This window comes from Mirounga angustirostris, unplaced genomic scaffold, assembly GCF_029215605.1.
Source record: "Mirounga angustirostris isolate CCGP_5_RB_7025 unplaced genomic scaffold, mMirAng1.0.hap1 SCAF_10, whole genome shotgun sequence".
Taxonomy (NCBI): Eukaryota; Metazoa; Chordata; class Mammalia; order Carnivora; family Phocidae; genus Mirounga; species Mirounga angustirostris.
This window is the reverse complement of record NW_026991718.1, coordinates 75875613-75895891: the sequence shown is the minus strand read 5'-3', so window position 1 is coordinate 75895891 and position 20279 is coordinate 75875613. Positions and strand designations below refer to the sequence as shown.

Sequence of the window (20279 nt, the reverse complement as noted above, 5' to 3'; positions counted from 1 at the left end):
TAGTGCTTAGCAGAGTTTCGTAAGGAAATTGGCATTGGTTGAGGTAAGAAAGGTATTGGGATACTTGAGATTTTGTGGAGTAACACCTCACCCTCACTGGTTCTCTGTTGGGGTTCTTTCTCCTTAGAGCAAGCTCCCCGGCTCTCCTCTCATTCTCATTGCCTCCTCTGGGCCTTCTAGCTCCGTGTTCCCCACCTCACGCCGCCACCGCTTCTGGCAGTCTCAGCTCTCCTGCTTAGGCAAGGTATGTGTGGGAATAAGAGGAACTGTCTCCTGGGTTGGAATAGAGTCTTGGAAGACTGAGCACACAGAATGTGGGAGGGAGTCAAAATAGATGGACTTAAGTGTTGAGCATCCCCCACTCCCATTCTTTTTGTTTTTAATTCGAATGGTGCTTCTCCAAGGTTGAAGGGATTTAGGGTAGGTTAAGTAGAATTGAGAGAAGATTTGAAACTTAATCTCTGCTGGCATGGCTGCTACTTTCTTTCCTTTAGGTCATCCCCGTAGCCACCCATCTGCTGAACAATGGTAGTGGGGTAGGAGTTCTGCAGTGTCTTGAGCATATGATTGGGGCAGTGAGAAGCAAAGTGCTGGAGGTGAGAATGCCCTTGTTTCAGGTCATTGAAACATGAAAACAAACAGCATGCTGGGCTTGTTTTGCACCTGGCTGTGGCCTCCTGTCTTACTGTCTTCTTTCTCTTCCCACAAAGATTCACAGCCATTTCCCCCACAAACCCATTATCTTGATTGGCTGGAATACAGGAGCTCTGGTGGCCTGTCACGTAAGTAATTCCCATCTCATTTGGAGGCTGTCTTGGGATAGAATACTGATACTTTTACTGATGATTGCTACCATTGAGTCCTTTTTTATGTTCTAGACACTGTGCTAGACGATCTCCATACATACATGCATTTTAAGGTGTGGAAGACTAACTTTATTTTTTAACTTTATTGTGGAAATTTTAAACAGAAACTTAAAGGGCGAACAGACCTATAATAAATTCTATGGGCTTTTCACCCAGCTTTACCAGTGATTAACTCATGGCCAGACTTTTTTCATCTTACCCCTGCCCACTTTCTCTGTCCTCCAGTTATTTTGAAGAAAATCCCAAATATCATCTATGTTATATATATATATATATTTCAGTGTGTATTTCTGGAAAAAATTCCCCCCCACCCCCAAACATAAGTACTATTCTCCCACCTTAAAAAAGCAGGCATAAATTTTAGTAGCTTTGGAATTTGATGTTGTGTCTATATTCTGTCCCTTTCTAAGACATCAAGGAATTCTGTTTTTTATTATTTTACATACATCTGTATGTACATTAGTTTGTATAAGTGTCCCTGACCTGTCCAAAGCCCCAGTTCTCAAGTGGGTCAAATAAGTGGAGTCCCTGCTGCTTCATGTGGTCTGGTCAAGTTTGACATCTAGGGCCACTAGAGGAAGGAGGCGGTCTCCCCACACTTCCTGGTCCTGGGAATGAGAGAATTCAGTCAGCAGCTGCTCTAACAAATTTGGAGTGTCTGGGAGCTAACCATTAGATTCAAAAGGGAGAGATTTTTCTTTGCTTAAGGAAGAAGAGCAACATTTGTGTCCTCCTGATTGCATTTGCTATTAGTGGAGGAAAAAGTGAATAGGAGGACTCAAGTCTAGGGAATTAATAGGATGGAAGCATTGAGCTTCCCATGCTGCGGTTCAGCCCCCTGCTGCGGTTCTCACAGGGCTCCATCTTGTGTCCTGGGATCTTGTGTCTTGTGATCTTACTGCTGCCACTATGGCTGGTACTCCTGGGGATTAGGACTGGGGAGGAAGAGATGGGACTGGCTGGTAGATCTGGACCACCTCTCGACTCTGGGTAGGGTGTAGCTGCAGTAAAGTCAGTTGACCTTGAGACAAACTATTGTATTATTTCCAGGTGTCAGTGATGGAGTACGTCACTGCAGTTGTCTGCCTTGGGTTTCCTTTACTTACCGTGGATGGTCCCAGAGGGGTAAGCATGGGATGCAGCTGATTGCTGGGTCACTGGCTGGTGAGAATAAGGGGGTGCGTGCATCACCCAAACCGGCACTTAGCGACTACGGTTGCCCAGCTGACTCCCCTCAGCGGACTTGACAGGTCAGTGCTCAGTGAATAGGAACTGGCTGATTATAAAACCTGTACATGTTTTAGGATGTGGATGATCCCCTCTTGGATATGAAGACTCCAGTCCTCTTTGTCATTGGGCAGAATTCCTTGCAGTGTCATCCCGAAGCCATGGAAGATTTCCGGGAGAAGATTCGGGCTGAGAACAGCTTGGTGGTGGTTGGGGGAGCTGACGATAATCTCAGGTATGTGGCTTCCCCCAGAGCTGTGAGAGAGCCATGTTGCAGTGTTGGAGAGATGCCTGTGAGGTGGTGATGTAACTACATACAGACTAAATCTGCTTCCGTGAAGGGGGGAGCCATTTTACATTTTAAACTAATTCAGATTTATAAAAAGTTGCAAAAATAGTATAAAAAATTCTTATATACCCTTAACTCAGATTTCCCAAGTGTTAACATCTTAAATAACCAGAGTATAATTCCCAAAATGAGGAAGTATTTTATGATGCTATTATCTAATCTACAGATGCAGATATTGTCAGTTGGCTCACTAATGTCCTTTTCCTGTCCGGTATCCAATCCAGGATCACATGTTGTTATTAGTTGCCTTGTCTCCTCAGTCTCCTTGAGTTTGATACTATTCCTTAGTCTTCCATGACCTTGACATTTTGAAGACTTCTGGCCGGTTATTTTGTAGGCTGTCCCTCAATTTAGGTTTTTGACATTTTTTGTGATTAGGTTGAGCATATGAATTTTTGGCAGGAATGCCAGAGATGATAAGCCCTCAGCACATCCTTCCTGGGGATACATGATGTTGATGTGTCTTATCACTGGTGATGTTAACCTTGATCACGTTGTGAAGGTGGCATCTTCCCAGTTTCTCCACTGTCAAGTTACTCTATTTCCCTTTGTGATTAGTAGTTACCCAGTGGGAAGGAGATACTTTGAGACTCGGTGAATGCAGTTTTGGTGCTTCCAATGGGGTGGGGTAGGCATTTCTTTATATTTTGTTCCTTACTGAGGATGTACATGAACGTAGATTTTATTTGTATTAAACATTCTTTTATATATTTTGGAGTAAAAACAGCTGGAGTTTGGAAGGGGCACTTAGGTCATTGAGATGGCCACTGGTCCCTTAAAGACTGGTTTCCTGTAGGGCCTTTAAAAATGCTTTCATGAAAATGTACTGAAAAAGAGGTGTGTCATTTGTTGGGCTTCCTTTTTTTATATGTTCAATTTTAGAGATTAATTTCATTTGTGTGCTTTAGCTAGTGAGCTTAAAGCAAGTACCTGCTCCCACCTGTCTTGTCAGTTTCTTACCGAGGGATGTTTTAGAGAGGTCTTTCTGGTCTTTGTCATTTCGCTGTTTCTTGTGGGTCTAGAATCTAATCCTTTGGTGCTCAAGGCAATATTTTCTTGTAAATACATTGTCTTTGTTGGTTATTCAGACATTCTTATCTATAGGAGGGTAGTGTGTGTGTGTGTGGATATGTGTGTGTATGTTGAGTGGCAGTGAGGGAACAGGAGAGGTAGGAACACTTTAGTGGGAGTTATGTTGTGAGGCTGCTTATGAGACATGTTTGCAAGGTGCTTGAGTGTTGGCCTGCGAATTGGGAGACCTCAATTTAGTCTTGGTTGCTTTGCTAAGAAACTTGGGTAAACTGCTTAACTTCTGGGACTTGCTGTCCTCATCTGTAAGATGAGGGTGCTACACAAGGTCAGAGGCCAACAGCCAGTAAATTGGGGTCTCAGAATTTGGAAGCTCAGAATGTTGTTCTCCACCTTGTCACTTGGGGCCCTGTTTTTCCTCTCTGCTGAGACCCTCAGCCAGAAGCCAGAGGTATTAAAACTAGCTTCCAAAGAAGGGAATGTAGCCATCTGTGGCCATTTTCTTCTTCTTCTTTTTTTTTTTTTCTTTTTTTAATGATTTTGCTTATTTGTCAGAGAGAGCACAAGCAGGGGGAGCGGCAGGTAGAGCAGGCAGAAGGAGAAGCAGGCTCCCCACTGAGCAGGGAGCCCGATGTGGAACTCGATCCTGGGACCCTGGGATCATGACCTGAGCCGAAGGCAGATGCACCCAGGCATCCCTGTGGCCATTTTCTCTTATCCTTTTAGAAGTAACCTGCGACCACCTTTCCTCTTCTACTAATCTCATTTCTATAGCGTCCAGTAATCTCAGGGTTTGGGCCTTTGTTGGGGGACTTCTAGAGGTTGAGGTCTTAGAAGTCAGAGTTTATCTGGGAAGCCATAGGTATAGGACTTTTGGAGTATACAGTCCTAGGCAATTTTCATATGTTCTTTGGTTCTCTACATTAGATTTTTGTAATCCCCACAAGTCCATGAGCGAGGTGTTACGATTCCCCATTTTGCAGATGTGGAACATGATGTTCAGAGAGGTGGGGATACCTGCCTGAGGGCTAACGTAGTCCTCCTTCCTGGGCCCAGAAAATAGCCAACACAGAAGAGAAATCCATATTATGCCATGGAATGTTTAAAGTAAACATTTCCTCGTCTCTGTCTCTTAGAATAAGCAAAGCAAAGAAGAAATCAGAGGGGCTGACTCAGAGCATGGTGGACAGATGTATTCAGGTACACCGTTGCTTTATGTGTTTTTCTCAGCGAGGCTTGCCTTTCTATAACCTTTTAGGCTTGATCTTGTTGGCAGCAGTGTCTTTGGCTCTGAAGTGTGAGGGAGTATCCAGTGGGGCCTCTCGTAGAACTAAATCATAAAGAAAAGGGGAAAGACAGAGGGGAAGAAGTAGAAATGTGTATGGAGCATCAGGGGAGAAGGGGTTTATTGGAGGAGTGGGGGGCACGACCACCCCAGAGTGCCAGCCCACCAGAGGTATCGGGGAGCAGGCTCCTGCTGGTCTTTGGCTGAGGCTGGGGTTTGTGCCTGGCTCGGTGTGCATGGAGAGGGACCAGCACACCCGATGCCAGAGCTGGCGTTAATTGAATGGAGTTGAGCCTTTTGGGGAGGTTCCTGTTCCCTAGACTGAGGACTCAGTGGCCCGGGCCCCTCTTCACACTAGGATGAGATCGTGGACTTTCTGACTGGAGTGCTCACTCGCGCTGAGGGGCACATGGGCTCTGAGCCTCGGGATCAGGATGCTGAGAAGAAGAAGAAGCCTCGGGACGCAGCCCGAAGAGACCTGGCCTTTGAGGTGCCCGAGCGGGGCAGTCGGCCTGCCTCACCAGCTGCCAAGCTGCCTGCCTCACCCTCAGGCTCAGAGGTAACACGGGAAGGGAGGGAGCACTTTGCCAGGGAAGTAGGACTGTGGAGTTGGTTCCTTCACTTCCTGGGGGTGCTTGTCTGTCTTGCCAGTGCTGTGGACCTTTGAGTTCCTAGGAGGAGAATTCCTGAGCAGGGAATTCCAAGGGGACTTGATAATTGGTGGTCAGATCCAAACAGCTGGCTCAGCTCTTATCCTTCTCGCCCTACTCAGGATCTTTCCAGTGTGTCTAGCAGCCCCACCTCCAGTCCTAAGACCAAAGTGACTACAGTGACCTCTGCCCAGAAGTCCAGTCAGATGGCGAGCTCTCAGCTCCTGAAGAGACATGTGCAGCGCACGGAAGCTGTGCTGACCCACAAACAAGCCCAAGGTAGAGGCTTCTTGGCCCAGTGGCCTCTTGGTTTATCTTCTGGAGTGATGTCATGTGGCATTTGAAAAGTATTGGCATCTGCAGCTTTTTCCAGGGGCATGTGAGAGGCACCCTTTCCCACATTTCTGTCTGAACAAAATTAGGTTGAAATGAATACCAAGGATTGTTTTCAAGGGTAAGACATCACAGAAGGTCTGTGCGTTAGTGGAGCTGTATAGTTCCACTAATTACAGCTTTGCTTTGGTGTTCTGGGGAAGTTAGGCTTTATGAGCTGACTACGTGTGTATTTGCCTCAAAATTTTTTCTGACTCCCAACTGGGGAAGCTACTTGCTCTGTTCTAGGCCCTGCCCAGCCACTCGCTCTTCAGACCATGTGGACAGGGTGATTAGCTTTATTCCTCAAATTCCAGGGCAGTGCAGCTGGTATCATGCCCTTTCTTTGTTTTGCCCTTAAAGAGTTAAGATTCCCACACTGGGACTTTCAGGGAAGTTTATCGGGGTTTCTGCAGATAGGCTTTAGATTAGGCTGGGAAATGTTTGTATGGTTGAGATTAGAATCTGGAGAACAGTGAATGCTACTGAAGCTGTAGAAAAGAGACAGTGTTTTGGGCAAGGAGAAAAGAAATGGTGGCTTTTCCCCTTGCCCCCACTTTGATCCGGTTGGGCAGCCCCCCAAGGTAAGGCCTCTTGGGCATTGTGTTTGATGAGGTATCCAGGAACATGTATCATCTGAAGTCTCAGGTACCTGGGAGGAGGCAGCACCAGAGTTGATTGTCATGTAGAGAGACTCAGAGGTGACATAGGCTGATCTGCTCACTTCCCCTGTGTTTCTTTTAGTGGAGCCAAAGGGTCAGGACTTCAATCCAGGCCTCTTATGAGGGTGCCCTTGAGTGGTGCTAACAAGGAGCACGTTTGAGTGGATCGGTGAAGGCAAAAAGACAAAAAAAGACCAAAAAAAAAAAAAAAGCCAGGCCCCTAGGGTCCACGTGGATGGTCTGTGACCTGACTTCTTAAGTGGTGTCATGCGCCAAGTTCTGGGTGGGTGGTGTTCACTTAGGCTTTTGATGGAGAGAGAGCCAGTGGTCGACTGTGCTTCTGGAGGGGAGAACCTAAGGAGTTCTGGAAGGCTGATTGGTGATCTGGGTTTGAAATGGGGCCCAGAATACCATGGCGCCAAACAGTGGCCATAGCGCTCTGGCTTTGGCAGGGGTCATAGGCAAGAGGTGATAGTCATAGATAACTTTTATGGAGCCATGCCATGCCGTTTTCCTAGCACTTGACTTGCTGTTGCTCATTGAATCTTGGCAACGGCCCCATGAGGCAGGTACATTTATTATTTTCAGTTTATAGATGATTCCATGGAGCTGCTAGGAGTTAGGTTTTAAACCCATGCAGTAAATCTGAAAAAAGCCCTTGTTGACCATTTTCTAGAACATTTTCATATCTTTTTCTTACTCCCTCTCCTTTTCTTCTTTCTCTGGCTGGCTGTGATTCTGTAATTTTCTGATTCATTCCAGCACAGTTTGCTGCTTTTCTGAAACAAAATATGCTGGTGAGGAAAGCTCTTCCTCCCGGCACCTCCTCCTGTCTCTTTGGTGAGTATTGCTCTTCCTCTCACCTTTTCACGCTCTGCTCTCTGCTTCTCTCCACTTCTCCCTTGTTTTCTTCCCAGTCCTTCCTCTCATTTGTCTCTGGTTTCCTCCTGTTCTTTTCTCTCTTCCTTTTTCTGTCTTCTGATTCCTTTCTTGGCTGACTCCTTTTGCTTACTCCTCCATAGTATTCGCTTTTTCTCCATACTTTGTTTGTGTCTCATGGTTTTTCCTTTTTGGTCTCTTGTGGTTCTTGGCTCTGCTTCTGCTATGTGTGCCTGTGTCCCATTGCCTGTGAACCTCAGTTTCCTTGTGTGTTTTTCTCCCTGCCTCTGGTTTCCTGCTTCCATCCTGGGCGCTACAAGCACACCAGCCACTGTCAGCATAAAACCTGTGGCTCCTTTCTCTTTCACCCTCCTTCCTATTCTGATTTTAGTCAATGCATTTATCCCCTAAGCGATCCTTCCAGCTGGTTATGCCCTGTGACCCAGGCCAGGACCCCCATTCCTGCCTGCCTTCCTCATATGACTACTGCTTTCCTCCCCATCCTACCCCTGATTGCCTATGCTAAGAAGAGGGCCTGGGGTGGGCTTCTGGTTTTAAAGAGAAGGGAATCTCTGAGAAAGCCTGAAGGATAACTTCAGAGTCCAAGAGGCTTGGCCATGTGCAGGACGAGTCTGTTTGATTCAGCAGAGGGGGGAATCCCATGTGTGAACAGTTGGCCTTTCTCTGTACTAGTACAAATGACCTGGGGACTAGTTATGACATGGGCCACTGTTACCCTGTTGCTTTTGGGCAGGAGCAGTAAAGTTGTTTTGGCTAAGATGCTCCCCTGCCTAGTAGCTACTCAAAGCCAGCCTCGATTCCTGGCAATAATCCTTCTTGTTGCCTTCATTTGGCCAGCAAACCGTCACCTTTGGTCTCTTAGGACAGAGGAGGACTCTGAGAGCCTTGTGAAATTCTCCCCTTTCGAGAGGACTGGGTAGTATGCTCCTTTACTGCTTCTTTGTGGAATGTTTACTGTTCCCCAGCTGTGTGATACGGGGGTGGGCCTGAAACAGGAAAATTAAGACACTGAGTCCAGGAAGCATTGCTTAGATGCATTGTAGTGAGTCCTCTGTTTTTTGGTTGGCCTTTGCTAGGCAGGGTCAGGGTGTCTTCTTTCTTTTTGTTCCCACCGACTCAGAGCCCCCTTCCTTCTAACTCCAGAACAGGGTAAGGGCTGGGGATGGACCCATCCTCTGAGCGGGCAGGGTGGCCTTCTGCCGCAGGTGGGACCTGAGTGAGATGGGACTGAAGCATTGGCAGTTGCCTTTGAAGTGTGACTTTGTGTGTGACACACAGTCATGCCCATGCTGCTGCTGTCAGTGTCTCTTGGGCTTTTTTGGATTATGAAAGACCTTATTTCAGCTCCATCTCTTAGTTCCCATTTCATCAGATCAAACGGAGGAGGCAGAGAAAGAGGATCTTAGGGTCCAGCTGAAGCGCCACCATCCCTCCAGTCCTCTTCCTGGCAGTAAGACCTCCAAGCGACCGAAGATTAAGGTCTCCCTTATCTCCCAAGGGGACCCAGCTGGAGGGCCTTGTCCTCCTTCCCAAGGAGGAGCTCCAGAAGGTGAGTTTTTCTTGGCCTGTTTAAGTAAAAACTGAGCTCTCTCAGACCACATAACATTGCTCTCTTGGTGACTACTTGCTGTACAGCTCAGCCTCTACTTTAATGCAAGGTATGCCTGGAGCAAGGAGGACACACACGGTAGCACATGGGGCAAAAGTGGGCAGTGACCTGATCTGAACTAGGATCAGGGAAGCAGAACGAGGATCAGAGGGAGCTGTGGGGTCACTCAAAGCATCATTATATTTTGTTCTTTATCAGTTTCAATTAAAGATAAGAAAATATTCCAGGGATGCCTGGCTGGCTCAGTTAGTAGAGCATGACTCTTGATCTCAGGGTTGTGAGTGTTAGCCCCACGTTGGATATAAAGACTACTTAAAAATAAAATTAAAAAAATGATAAAATATTTCAGAAAGTTTAAAAAATAGAAGAAAAAAAAAACTCTCTACTATACTTACTCTTTGTTTTTCTTCTTCCAGTCTTTGTCCATAATATTTTGCATTTAGCCTGGGCTGTGAAACCCTGAAAAGTAGGGGCCAGGCAGGACTGACTGGTGGCCTTGGGGTTTTCTGTTTTGCAGCTGCGGGAGGGAAGCCCATCACCATGACACTGGGGCAGGCTTCAGCAGGGGCCAAGGAGCTCACAGGGCTTCTCACCACTACCAAGTGAGTCTGTTTCTTGGCCTTTCTGGTTCTGTTCCTTTCTCTTCACCTTTTCTCTGGTCCATTTAGTGCTTTGGAAACCTGGTAGAGTATTCTGTCAGTTTTGGGAATATGACTTCTTTCTGAGTGGGATCTTTTTGGGGGGGGGGGGGGCGGTCAACTCAGAGTTCTTTTTTACTTAAAGTTTACAAAGCATCTCGTAGCTCTTGCTTCAGGGTTTGAAGTCTTTACTTTAGGCCTGACTTTGAGAAGGACTAGAGGCCAAATTCAGAAGATAGGACAAAGAAATTCTAGGTTCTAGTGTCCACTGCTGGAAGCATTGCTGGGCCCCACTGTGGACCCTCCCTGTGTTGCCAGGGTCTGCTGCCCTCTGACCTTTGGATAATAGCGCTCCTGTCTTTGTCTCCAGGTCAAGTGCTTCTGAAGGGGGTGTCTCAGCCAGCCCAGCCTCCTCAGTGTCCAGCAGCACCACACCCAGTGCCTTGCACACACTCCAGAGCCGTCTGGTGGCCACCTCTCCTGGCAGCTCCCTCCCAGGTATCTGGTAGCCCAGCATCCCCTGCCGCCCAGCAAAGTCTCTTTTGGGCTGCTGCTGGAGGGTGGTCCTGGGAAAGCAGCTGTATCTGGAGGGTGCTCCTCTGAGTTGCGGGCTTTCATAGAGGCTTGATGTGAAGCTGGAATTAGCTTTGAGGTGGGGGAGTTCTTGGTCTCAATATCTACAGTGAGTAAATATCCCAGTCTGTAGGTAGTATCTCTTGTACTGTAAGGAGGAGAAATAGCTGGTGGGAGATGTGTGTATTGTGTTCATTGTGGTGTTTTTGAGCACATCTGATTGCAGAAAACTGGAGACTGTGCTGTACTAGCATTAACAAAATGAGGCACCTTTCTGCCTCTGCTTGTTTCTTCACTTTTGCCACCCCACCCTGCATGGGAAGGCTGGTTACCTGAGCCCAGCCGGCAAGGCTCTGCAGGTGTCCTCCTTCAGGAGGACCTCCCTCTTTGCTTTGTGGCTGCTCGACTGTGTGTAGTGAAATGTAAATCAGGTATTTGGAATTCTTTTGGCTTAAGAAGCTGTCCTTTTCTCTGGAAAGGATGGAATTTAGATTTCTGAAAAGTGGGTGGGGTTCAGGCTCTCTTTGGTTTTCCTAAAACTGTCCAAAAAGTAAGATAGGTGGTTTGGAGCAGGTTGAGATATGCGGAGCAAATCCAAGTCAGTGTGTCTAGCATAGTACCTTTCCTCGTGTGGGCATGCAGTGTGCATGCCCAGGGAGCCCTTCCTGGCATCTTCCCGAGAGCACTGGGAATGTCCCAGGGAAAGAGCATTGGTATTTTAGCTGGTTGTTGAGGGTGGATGGGTGTGGCTTCTCTTGGGAGAAGGAACTGAGCCTGTGCTGACATCTGTTCTGCCCTCTCCTAGGGGCCACACCAGCCAGCAGCCTCCTTCAAGGCCTCAGCTTCAGCTTGCAGGATATCAGCAGCAAGACCTCTGGCCTCCCAGCAAATCCTTCCCCAGGGCCAGCCCCACAGGTGCACATCTGCCGTCCACGGGGCTGGGCAGCTGTGGGGAGGAGGCCTCAGTTTAGTTGGTTTTGGCAGGGCAACTAGGTCTGGGGTCTGGGTCAAGACAGACAGCTTTCTGACGTCACGCCTGGGAGCTACCAAAGGTTAAGGCTCCATGACTTACTGTGTGACCATGGACAAGTTTGTTGACCTCTCTCTCTCTGTTTCCTTGTCTGTAAAATTAGGATAATGATAGTATTTCTCTCAAAGGGTTGTTTTGAGTATTAAATAAGATAGTATATGGAAAATGCATGGAAGAGTACCTTGCATGTAGTAGGTGTGCAGTACATGGTAGCCTTTAATGCTCTGGGCCCTTCACACTTGAACTTTGCTTGCTGTTGGGCAATAGCTTCTGATCACCCGAGCTTGTGTGTCCCACAGGCTACCAGTGTGAAGTTGCCCACCCCCATGCAGAGCTTGGGTGCCATCACCACGGGCACCAGCACCATTGTCCGTACCATTCCTGTGGCCACCAGTCTCTCCTCCTTGGGTGCCACTCCTGGTGGGAAGCCCACAGCCATCCACCAGCTGCTGACCAATGGGGGCCTCGCTAAGTTGGCAAGCAGCCTCCCTGGCCTGGCTCAGATCTCTAACCAAGCATCAGGTGAGTCTCTCATGACAGCTGTGGGGACTCTTGGATATGGGATCTTTCCCTAGGACCTTCCCATCTCACATGGGCAAGGCTTATTGTTGAACCCAACTCAACAGGGTCCTGGTATTGACCCTCAAGGATTCAGCTGTGTGGGTCCATCCCCCAGAGAGGTCGGAAGAACACAGCTGTTTCCTTTTTCTTTTAGAATGACTGATAGGGTGGAGCTGACCCAGCTGGGGAGGATACTGAGGTGGGCGGCCGAGGGGGTGGTGTGTGATGTGAAGAAACTCTCCGGATGGAGAAGGTAGAGGCTGTGACAAACAACCCTCCTTCCCCCTCTCTCTGTCAGGCTTGAAGGTCCCTACTACCATTACTCTGACACTGCGTGGCCAACCGAGCCGAATCACTACACTGAGCCCCATGGGCTCGGGAGCAGCCCCATCAGAGGAGTCCAGCTCCCAGGCTCTGCCGTCCAGCTCACAGGTGAGTCCACCTGGGAAAACTGAGGACATAGGCTCCGATATTGGGAAGTTTGGGGCCGGCCCACTGGCTGATTGGAGGAGCCGCCAGTGCCCTGGACTTCAGGCAGACCGCATTCAAATCCAGACCTGGGGCTTTGTAGCTTTGTAACTTTGAGCAAGTCATGGACCTCTTTGAGTTTCCTCTTCCGTAGCACTCCCTGGGTTGTCAGGACGATTAAATGCGTAACTGTGTTTGCGTGTGTAGCGTCCTCGGTGTTTTAAGTTTTGTTGGCGTTCCCTCTCCATTTGTTTTCTCTTCCCCTTCTCGGCTCCATCAGTCAGAGGATGTGGTAGAGGCCAGCAAGTTGATTAACACCCTTTCTTTGACCAGCTTTCCAGCATTGTGCCATTCCAGCTCTTGGCATTCAGTGCCATCTTTTTAGGACGCACTAGGTTTCTGTAGCTCTTACCCACGAAGCCACCAGCAGTTCCTTGTAGTCGATCTGATTTCCATTGCGAGCTCTTCACGTAAAACGTTTCTAATCTTAAATGTTGGTCTGAGAGCCACTCAGAGTTCAGAGGTGAAAGAAAAAAGTAGTTGGGAGTCCAGTGTGGCGTGTGCTTTCCTGCACTGTGCACTGTTGCAGCCACGGCCTTCCTCATGGGGACTGCTGTGACTGAAGGCCTGGCCCTGTTCCCGTCACTCCCACCACCCCAGTCCTGCGTGGGAACTGGGGGGCGGGCTCCCAACTGTTCCAGACCGTCTTCTGCCTCCTCCTCTTTAGAGGAAAGTACTGCAGAGATTGTTACCTGGCATTCATTGGGATCATAGTTAGCCCTCCCTGCCTTTTTTTAGAAAAGTGGAGGTGTTTTTCTTTCTTTTATTTTTTTTCCTCATTTTTTTCAACTAGAAGAGTGATTGTGCTAAAATAATTCAAACACTACAGAAATATTGTAATTTAGAAAGTGAAAATTTCCCGTGGTACTACTCCCAGAGATGATATCCACTATTAATAGCTCAATATGCATTCTTCTAGATCTTTCTTCCTATACAAAGTACATTATTTTATTTTACTTTTTTTTTTTTTGACAAAAATGGAATCAAAGAATGTGGACTTTTTGTAATTAGCCTTTGTTTACAACGGATGTTGTGACATGTTTCCCCATGGGTTACATAGAGACTTATCTTCTTGTCAGTAGCTGCCTCGTGTTTTGCTGGGTGGATGTATGAAAGGATATTTCACCATCTTCTGTTAGAGAGTTGGGCTGTTTTCTTTTTGATACAGAAAGTAGTGTTTCAGTGAACACCCTTGTTCCTGAGTTTTGTGTGCCTCTGGGGGATTTCTGCAGTCCAGAGACCAATAAGTGGAGGGCACGTGTGTCTGATATCTGTCTGACTGCTGGCTAATTGCCCTTCAGAGCCTCTGGCAGCTTACAGTTCAAGCCATAGCAGTGATAATACCCTGTTTTCACATGTCTTTGTCAGCTATGGAAATCAGTGTTTTAAATTTTATTAATTTGATGAGTGAAAAATGAAATTATTTTTTTTTAAGATTTTATTTATTTGTCAGAGAGAGAGAGCAAGCACCAGCAGGGGGAGCGGCAGGCAGGAGGAGAGAAGCAGGCTCCCCGCTGATCGGGGAGCCCAACACAGGGCTCAATCCCAGGACCCTGGGATCATGACCTGTGCCGAAGGCATACGCTGACTGAGCCACCCAGGCGTCTCAATGGAATTGTGTAAATGTGTATTTTCCTGATTACTTACAAGATTGTATGTCATTTATGAATGGCTCATCATATTCTGTCTCTACTTTGATTTATAGCAGCTTTATACATTCAGATGTTAATCTTTTATTATACAAGTTGTGTATCCTTTACTCCAGTCAACTGCTTTTCTTCTTCTTTTTTATCTTTCTATTGAAGTATTAAGGACATTTGTTTCATACATTAAAAATTTATATATAACAAAATCTTCAAATCTTTCCCTTCATAGCTCCAAGGTTCATATTCTCAATGGCTGCACACACTTGGGCCTTTTTTGTCCCCATGACCCATCTGTTCTCATATTAGTTTTATGTAATTGTTTGATAATGTAAATCCTCCAGTTAAGCAAGTGTCAGGTATGTTTCTAGTTTGCTACAATCATCGTTATTCTTTTCATTTTTCCTGATAAATAAGGTGTTGAATTTTGTTCATTGCTCTTTTGGAATCAGATGAGTGAGCATAAACTTTTCTTCTGAATCAGTTAAATGATCAATTACTTTATTTTCCTAATGTCAGATCGTCTAAATTCCAGATTCTGTAGCTTGTTCAATATGTCCTGTTCTCTCTCTTTTTTCATATGCCCCAGTTTATTTGAATTGTGCACCCATAGGAAAGACCCTATCAAAAGAGAACAAAACAAAAAAGAGGCCAAGTGTTTCTTGATTTGCTTTTATTTTACTTAGGATCTTGGCCTCTATTAGTGAGATTGGCATATAGTTTTCTTCCCATCCACCCCTGCTTTTATGTGTGTGTGCTTTCCTTGTCCAGTTGTATAAAGACATTAATTGTATCCTTACAGAATGAGATGGAAGCATTTTTTTTCTCATATTCTAAAACATACATCGCATATTCTAAAACACACAGCACAGAAATTATGGGTTCCTTGATAGTTTGATGCAAATTATCTATAAAGCCATTTGGGCCTATTTTCAGGCAGTCTTAACCTTTGCTGATACTATATTGATGCCCAGCTAGAACGCATATCCCTATCATGTGATGATACCTTCCCCCTCAGCCTGCTGCAGCCTGGGGGAACTAGTTCACGTTAAGAAGAGGCTAGATGGAGCTCATTGAGAATCGTTTTACATGGCTAAATTGAAGCACAAAATGAAGATCAAGATCTGACTTGTGACCTGATGGTACTAACTTAAGAGCTTAGTTTTTATCTCAGTAAAATGAGTGTATAATTACTAGGAGGGTTCTAATGGTGATTCTCTTATTACAGAGAAACGATGCATTATTAGATTAAGATTTGCTGACTCAAAAGCTTCTAATGGTTACCTCAGTGTTCACACTGCCAGACAGTATGATGTCAGTGGGCTATGGGTCTGGCCCTCTGTCTTCAGCCAGCTGTGTGATCCTGGGAAAAATCACCCAACCTGTCTTGGTTTTGGTTTTCTCTCTTTTTTTTAAGATTTATTTATTTGACAGAGAGCGACACAGTGAGAGAGGGAACACAAGCAGAGGGAGTGGGAGAGGGAGAAGCAGGCTTCCTGTGGAGCAGGGATCCCGATGTGGGGCTCTGTCCCAGGACCCTGGGACCATGACCTGAGCTGAAGGCAGACACTTAACCGACTGAGCCACCTAGGCGCCCCGGTTTTGGTTTTCTTACCTGGTCTAGTGAGGAGGTTGGCCTAAGTTAGTGATTATTGTGGTAGGATTGATTAGGGGCTGTCTCAGAATCTCCTCAAGACTTTGGGAAGCTGAACTTTTATTTTTATTAAGATTTTATTTTTAAGTAATCTCTACACCCAATGTGGGGCTCGAATTTACAATCCCGAGATCAAGAGTTGCATGCTCTACCAACTGAGCCAGCCAGTCACTTTGGGAAGTTGAATTTTTAAATGTTGAGAAACAAACCACCCATTTATGATGTTTATGAGACAGTTGGAAATATAAACACAGGGTAATTGCCGATATTAAGGAATTGTTAACTTTTTTATGTGTGATAATGGTGTTTACATTGGAAAAAATAATCCTTTTTTAGTTTTGGGTTACATACTCATGATATTTATGGATAGAATGAAAAAGAAAAAGATTGTAAACACTGACTAGACTTCTCTAAGGTCTATGCAAGTACTTAATTATCTGTTCTGTTTCTGGCACTAATGAATATTTACTCTATGTTTCTTTTACGGAACTGGACTCTTACGTACTCTTTACAGCTGAAAAGCTGTCAGAGGAAGAGGAGAGACAGAGACTGTGTTGTGTCCTGCATCAATGGACTCGTTTCCTGTGGTCACAGACTCGTTGCCTCCTCTCTGACCCACACTGTGGTCTGCCCAGTCGTCTGCCCAGCCAGGGGGCATCCCTGCAACTCTCACAGGGGCCCCTGGGAGAGCTGACTCACTCACTCAGTTGTATTCCTAATCAGGACAGAGTAATCCTCTGTGCACAGCCTTGCTTTTGGGCAGGGTGAACAAATGTAGGCAGATCCTTTTAAGTTTTGACTGTCAAACCCTTCTTCGTATCCGCTCTCCTGTGCCTTCCACCTTCCCCTATTTTCTGCATTCTCAGAGACCTCTTAGGAGTTTTCCAAAGGTGAAATCTAGAAAAGTAGGGAAACCCCTGGTGAAAAAAGGCCAACTCTTTCTACCTTGCTTTTTTCTTCCTAAGCTGCAAGGCTCAACGGTTTGTGGCATCCATCCTCCATAACTAAAAAATGAGTAAGACCTAAAAACCTATATTGTCAGAACAGTCATGGAAAACTTCAACTCTCTCACCCTTAACAGTTTAGGCTTTCCTTTTCCCTGCATTCTCTTCCTGCCGTTATGCATAATAATAAGAGCTAACCTTTGTAGTTGAACTCCTGATACTCGAGGTACTTAATGCAGATTGTCTCATTTAATCTCACAGCAACTCTGGAGAGTAGGGGCTGTCAGTGTGTTTTACAGATGGGGAAAAGGAGGCTCAGAGAGCATTCATCACTTGCCCTATAAAGTGATAGAGGTGGGTCTCTGCAGAGTTCACATTCTGGTAACCATTTGGCTGCTAGAACACATGCCCTTGTACATCCAGCTTTTTCCCCTATTGAGAATTACTTCTTTGTAATAAAGTCTCAGGAGTTGGGGTGATGGGGTCAGAGGGTTGGGTATGTTAACCTGGCAAAGTTTTAACTCTTGCTCACTCCCTGTCCTGCCATAGCGCCTGCCTCCAGCACCCTGAAGATGCCGAGTGATGTATCTTCTTCACCGGGTTGGTGATGGCTGCCATGCAGTGAGCCCTGGGCACACGTGCTGTCCTGCTGAGCTGTCCACTTGTCTGAAGACCTCTTAAGATCACCATTTTTGCCTCCCTGCCACCTGTTTTCAGAATGGGCTTCTGGGTCTCGTGAAACCATTAGACTAGGTGATATGGTATGCCAGCAAGGGGAACGTTGTCCTCTGGCATCTATGGGTCTGGTTCCTGGAATCGCCAGGTTCCTCAGCAGATCTGGCTGTACATGAATTGGAGGCATTTCTTCTCCAGCATTAACTGTGACTTGACCCAAGTAGCTGTGTTGGACTGCTCACTGCATTTAATAAAGGAGTTCCTTTTGGAAGTCTGTGCTACCCCCATGCCAAGTTGGGAAGGAGACATCCATATGGTCTGGGGCTTATTAGGGAGTTAGGATTGAGAGCCCTTTGCTGAGGCCCCTGGGATCATCCTGGCCCATCGACAGTTTTGCAGTGCCAGAGGGCTGGTTTTGGACATCACTGTTGCTTTCACTGAGCAACCATGGGACAGCGTGTCCTATACAACTCCTCCCTCTTAAGAACCACATCAGATAATGGGTAGCCTGCTGAGACCTGGGAACTCCTAAGTTCAAACCCATGATAGGGTAAAGAGGACTGGGCTGTCATCTTTCATTCCCTCTGGCCACTGTAAATGGCGGGAAGCAGCTGTTGCCAGGAGGTGGAAGCTGGCCCCTTTCTTTTTTTCATCCTGCTTTGGGCAGTTCCTGTATCCAGAAAATCCAGAAAGGCCAAAGGAGAGGAATGGAACAAATGAAGTGGTTTGAAGGATGTTCCAGTAAGTCCTGTGGAGAAAATGATTGGGGCATGAAGCTTTGCACCTATTACCTAAGGAACTGTTGATTCAACATGAGGTGAGAAGAATTTGCCAAGTCACAGGGGAGAAAGCCCAGCCCCTGAAATGTCCATCTCCAGTGTGTGGAGGTGAAACAGGGATAACCAGCTAAGTTAACATCTTGGCCGTCCCAGGACGCTTAGGCATCAAGATGATGAAAGCCATGTTTTAGTGTTTCTATTTCTATTCCATGCAACTTCTTGTCTTCTTGCTTGGAATTGGGAAGGTTATTGGCATTGACTCTTACTGTGCGGGCTCTTGGTACCAGCCTGAGCTCTGGAGAAGTGATCACTGAAGATGGAGCTCTGAGCCTGCCCTACGTTCTCACAATACTTGTGTGCCAAGGTAGTTTTAGATTTGACGTCATACCTGCCCTCCAGATCATGTCCCTGCCCTTCCGTACTCTAGAATGTTTCCTGCCAAGGTGACAATAAATAGAGCAACCCAGAGGTGATGCTGACTCTGTTCAGTATCTGTAGGCAGGAGGGTGTACAGCATGCTGTGGCCGTCGTCCAGGGTCTTGACCCATGGTGCAGCATATATCCAAACCAGGCTACCTGTCTTTCGTCCAGGAGCCTCACCTGCCAGTCTGACAGGGAGTACCTAGTGTGTAGGAGTCTGAAACAAGGCAGAAAGGGGTGTTGTGGGCAGAGAGGGGGGCGTGTGTGATATGTAAGAGAGAGTATCTTGAACACCAGGCCCTCCCTCCCTGACCTCCTGCAGAGCTGGTCTCAGCAGTGATATGCATAAAATTAGGCTTCGTTCTCAAATTAGCTGGTAGGTAACTGCTTTTGGAAATTGATTTAGTAAGTTTGAGGAAGATATGAAATCTGAAAGAGGCATCCATAGGTCAGGGGTTTGGTAACTTTACAGGTAGGATTATACACCAATAGACCCGAGGACAATAAGACTGTGTGAGACTATATGAAGCTTTTAGGAATCATTGAGGACAGGCAGGGGGTCCTGAACAACCCACTCATGACTTAGGAGTACAGCTTAGACAGTGCTGGAGTGGTTGCTCCTGAAAGATGCTGGCCCAGTGTATGCTGGGGCCAAAGGAAAAACTAATGCATTGTCCTGTGTTTGTGCAAACCCTAGTATGCTTCCTATGGATAACTTTCTGAGGCTTGGGTTGTACACCTTGAAGAAAGCCAAACCTGAAAAGGGGAGTTGTGAGAACACGGACTCTTTTTCACCTTGGAGGGACAGGCTAAAGGGGGAGGTGGTTGAAGTCCATAGAGTCATGTTCTTCAACTCCACACTTCTGCGCCTGCTCTTCTCGAAATGCGAAAGGAAGCTTTCCTCTACCTATCACGTATCAGACCTGGAGTCCATAACCTCAGAAGGCAATACTACCAGCTGAGAATGTAGAAGGATCAAGAAGGCTTTAGCTAAATTCTTGACATTCAACATGACGGGTGCATGTTGATGCCCTATGGAAGATGTCCTTGTGCTTTAAGAGGTCACTGACAGAGGAAGATCTACCTGTCCTTGGCCCCACAACCAGAACAGTCTTGGGCTGGGTGGGTTATAAAGCCGAGCCACTGTCACGGTTCTGTTCTTACATTAGCTGTAAAAACAATTAAAAAAATAAATACAACTTTGGATTTCTTCAACTTGTTTTAAACTGACTTCTCTTGTTTATTCTGATAGCCACTTGGTGAAGTGGCACAGGAAATAAAAGCCAAGATACTGTTGTAATGCCAGTGATCGTCTTGCTGATGCTGGTGCCATGAGGTGGATACTGTAATTCCCTCTTTACAGGCGAGGAAACGGAGGCACTGAGAAGTCAAACAGGGAAGTGGCAGAGGTAGGACTAGAACCAGGCAGTCTGCTGCCACTGTCCGTTCTCTGCATTGTGCTGGGGTTCTGAGATGGGACACGGGAGTGGACATTAGCCCAGGAGGTGAGATGAAAGCCTTCATGAGACCCTTCCCCGTTCACTTCCCAGCGAGCCTGAAGTGATTGCTGCCGCCCTGGTGGGGCTCGTGGCTGGGCCTGTGTCAGTAGCGGGGTCCCTTGCCCTTGGTCCTGAGAGGTTGAAATCCCTTGCACATCCTGTACTTTTTCTACCTGCTCCGATAAATAAAGACTTAGAGATGAAGGGATTCCAACATCCAGATTATTTGTGAACTTGTATCCACGAGGACCTTCCTTCCTGTCCTTGAATTCCAGGTCCCTCCATTTAGCATTGGGACCCTTTATGGGTGGAAGTCATAGTTCTGGTAGACTACTTGGAGTATCCTGGTGCGTGTGAGCTCATCTTGATACCATCCTTTGGAGAGA

General features: G+C 46.6%; 1 protein-coding gene across 15 annotated transcripts in view; it reads left to right on the top strand.

The window, feature by feature from the left end:
- The window catches only part of KANSL3 (KAT8 regulatory NSL complex subunit 3), a 40699-nt gene extending 21090 nt beyond the window's left edge, over positions 1-19609 (top strand). For 10 of the 15 annotated variants that reach the window (XM_054509901.2, XM_064572561.1, XM_054509902.2 and 7 more), the window contains 16 exons: positions 128-244; positions 495-596; positions 711-782; positions 1917-1991; positions 2171-2328; positions 4608-4671; positions 5115-5315; positions 5529-5685; positions 7203-7280; positions 8698-8889; positions 9467-9551; positions 9958-10085; positions 10966-11075; positions 11490-11712; positions 12050-12183; positions 16782-17052. In XM_054509901.2, the coding sequence (XP_054365876.1) occupies positions 128-244; positions 495-596; positions 711-782; positions 1917-1991; positions 2171-2328; positions 4608-4671; positions 5115-5315; positions 5529-5685; positions 7203-7280; positions 8698-8889; positions 9467-9551; positions 9958-10085; positions 10966-11075; positions 11490-11712; positions 12050-12183; positions 16782-16976 (2091 nt within the window). In that variant the 3' untranslated portion in view covers positions 16977-17052. The other 5 variants (XM_054509907.2, XM_064572564.1, XM_054509908.2 and 2 more) reach the window with 5 other exon arrangements.
- The last annotated feature ends 670 nt before the right edge of the window (positions 19610-20279 follow it).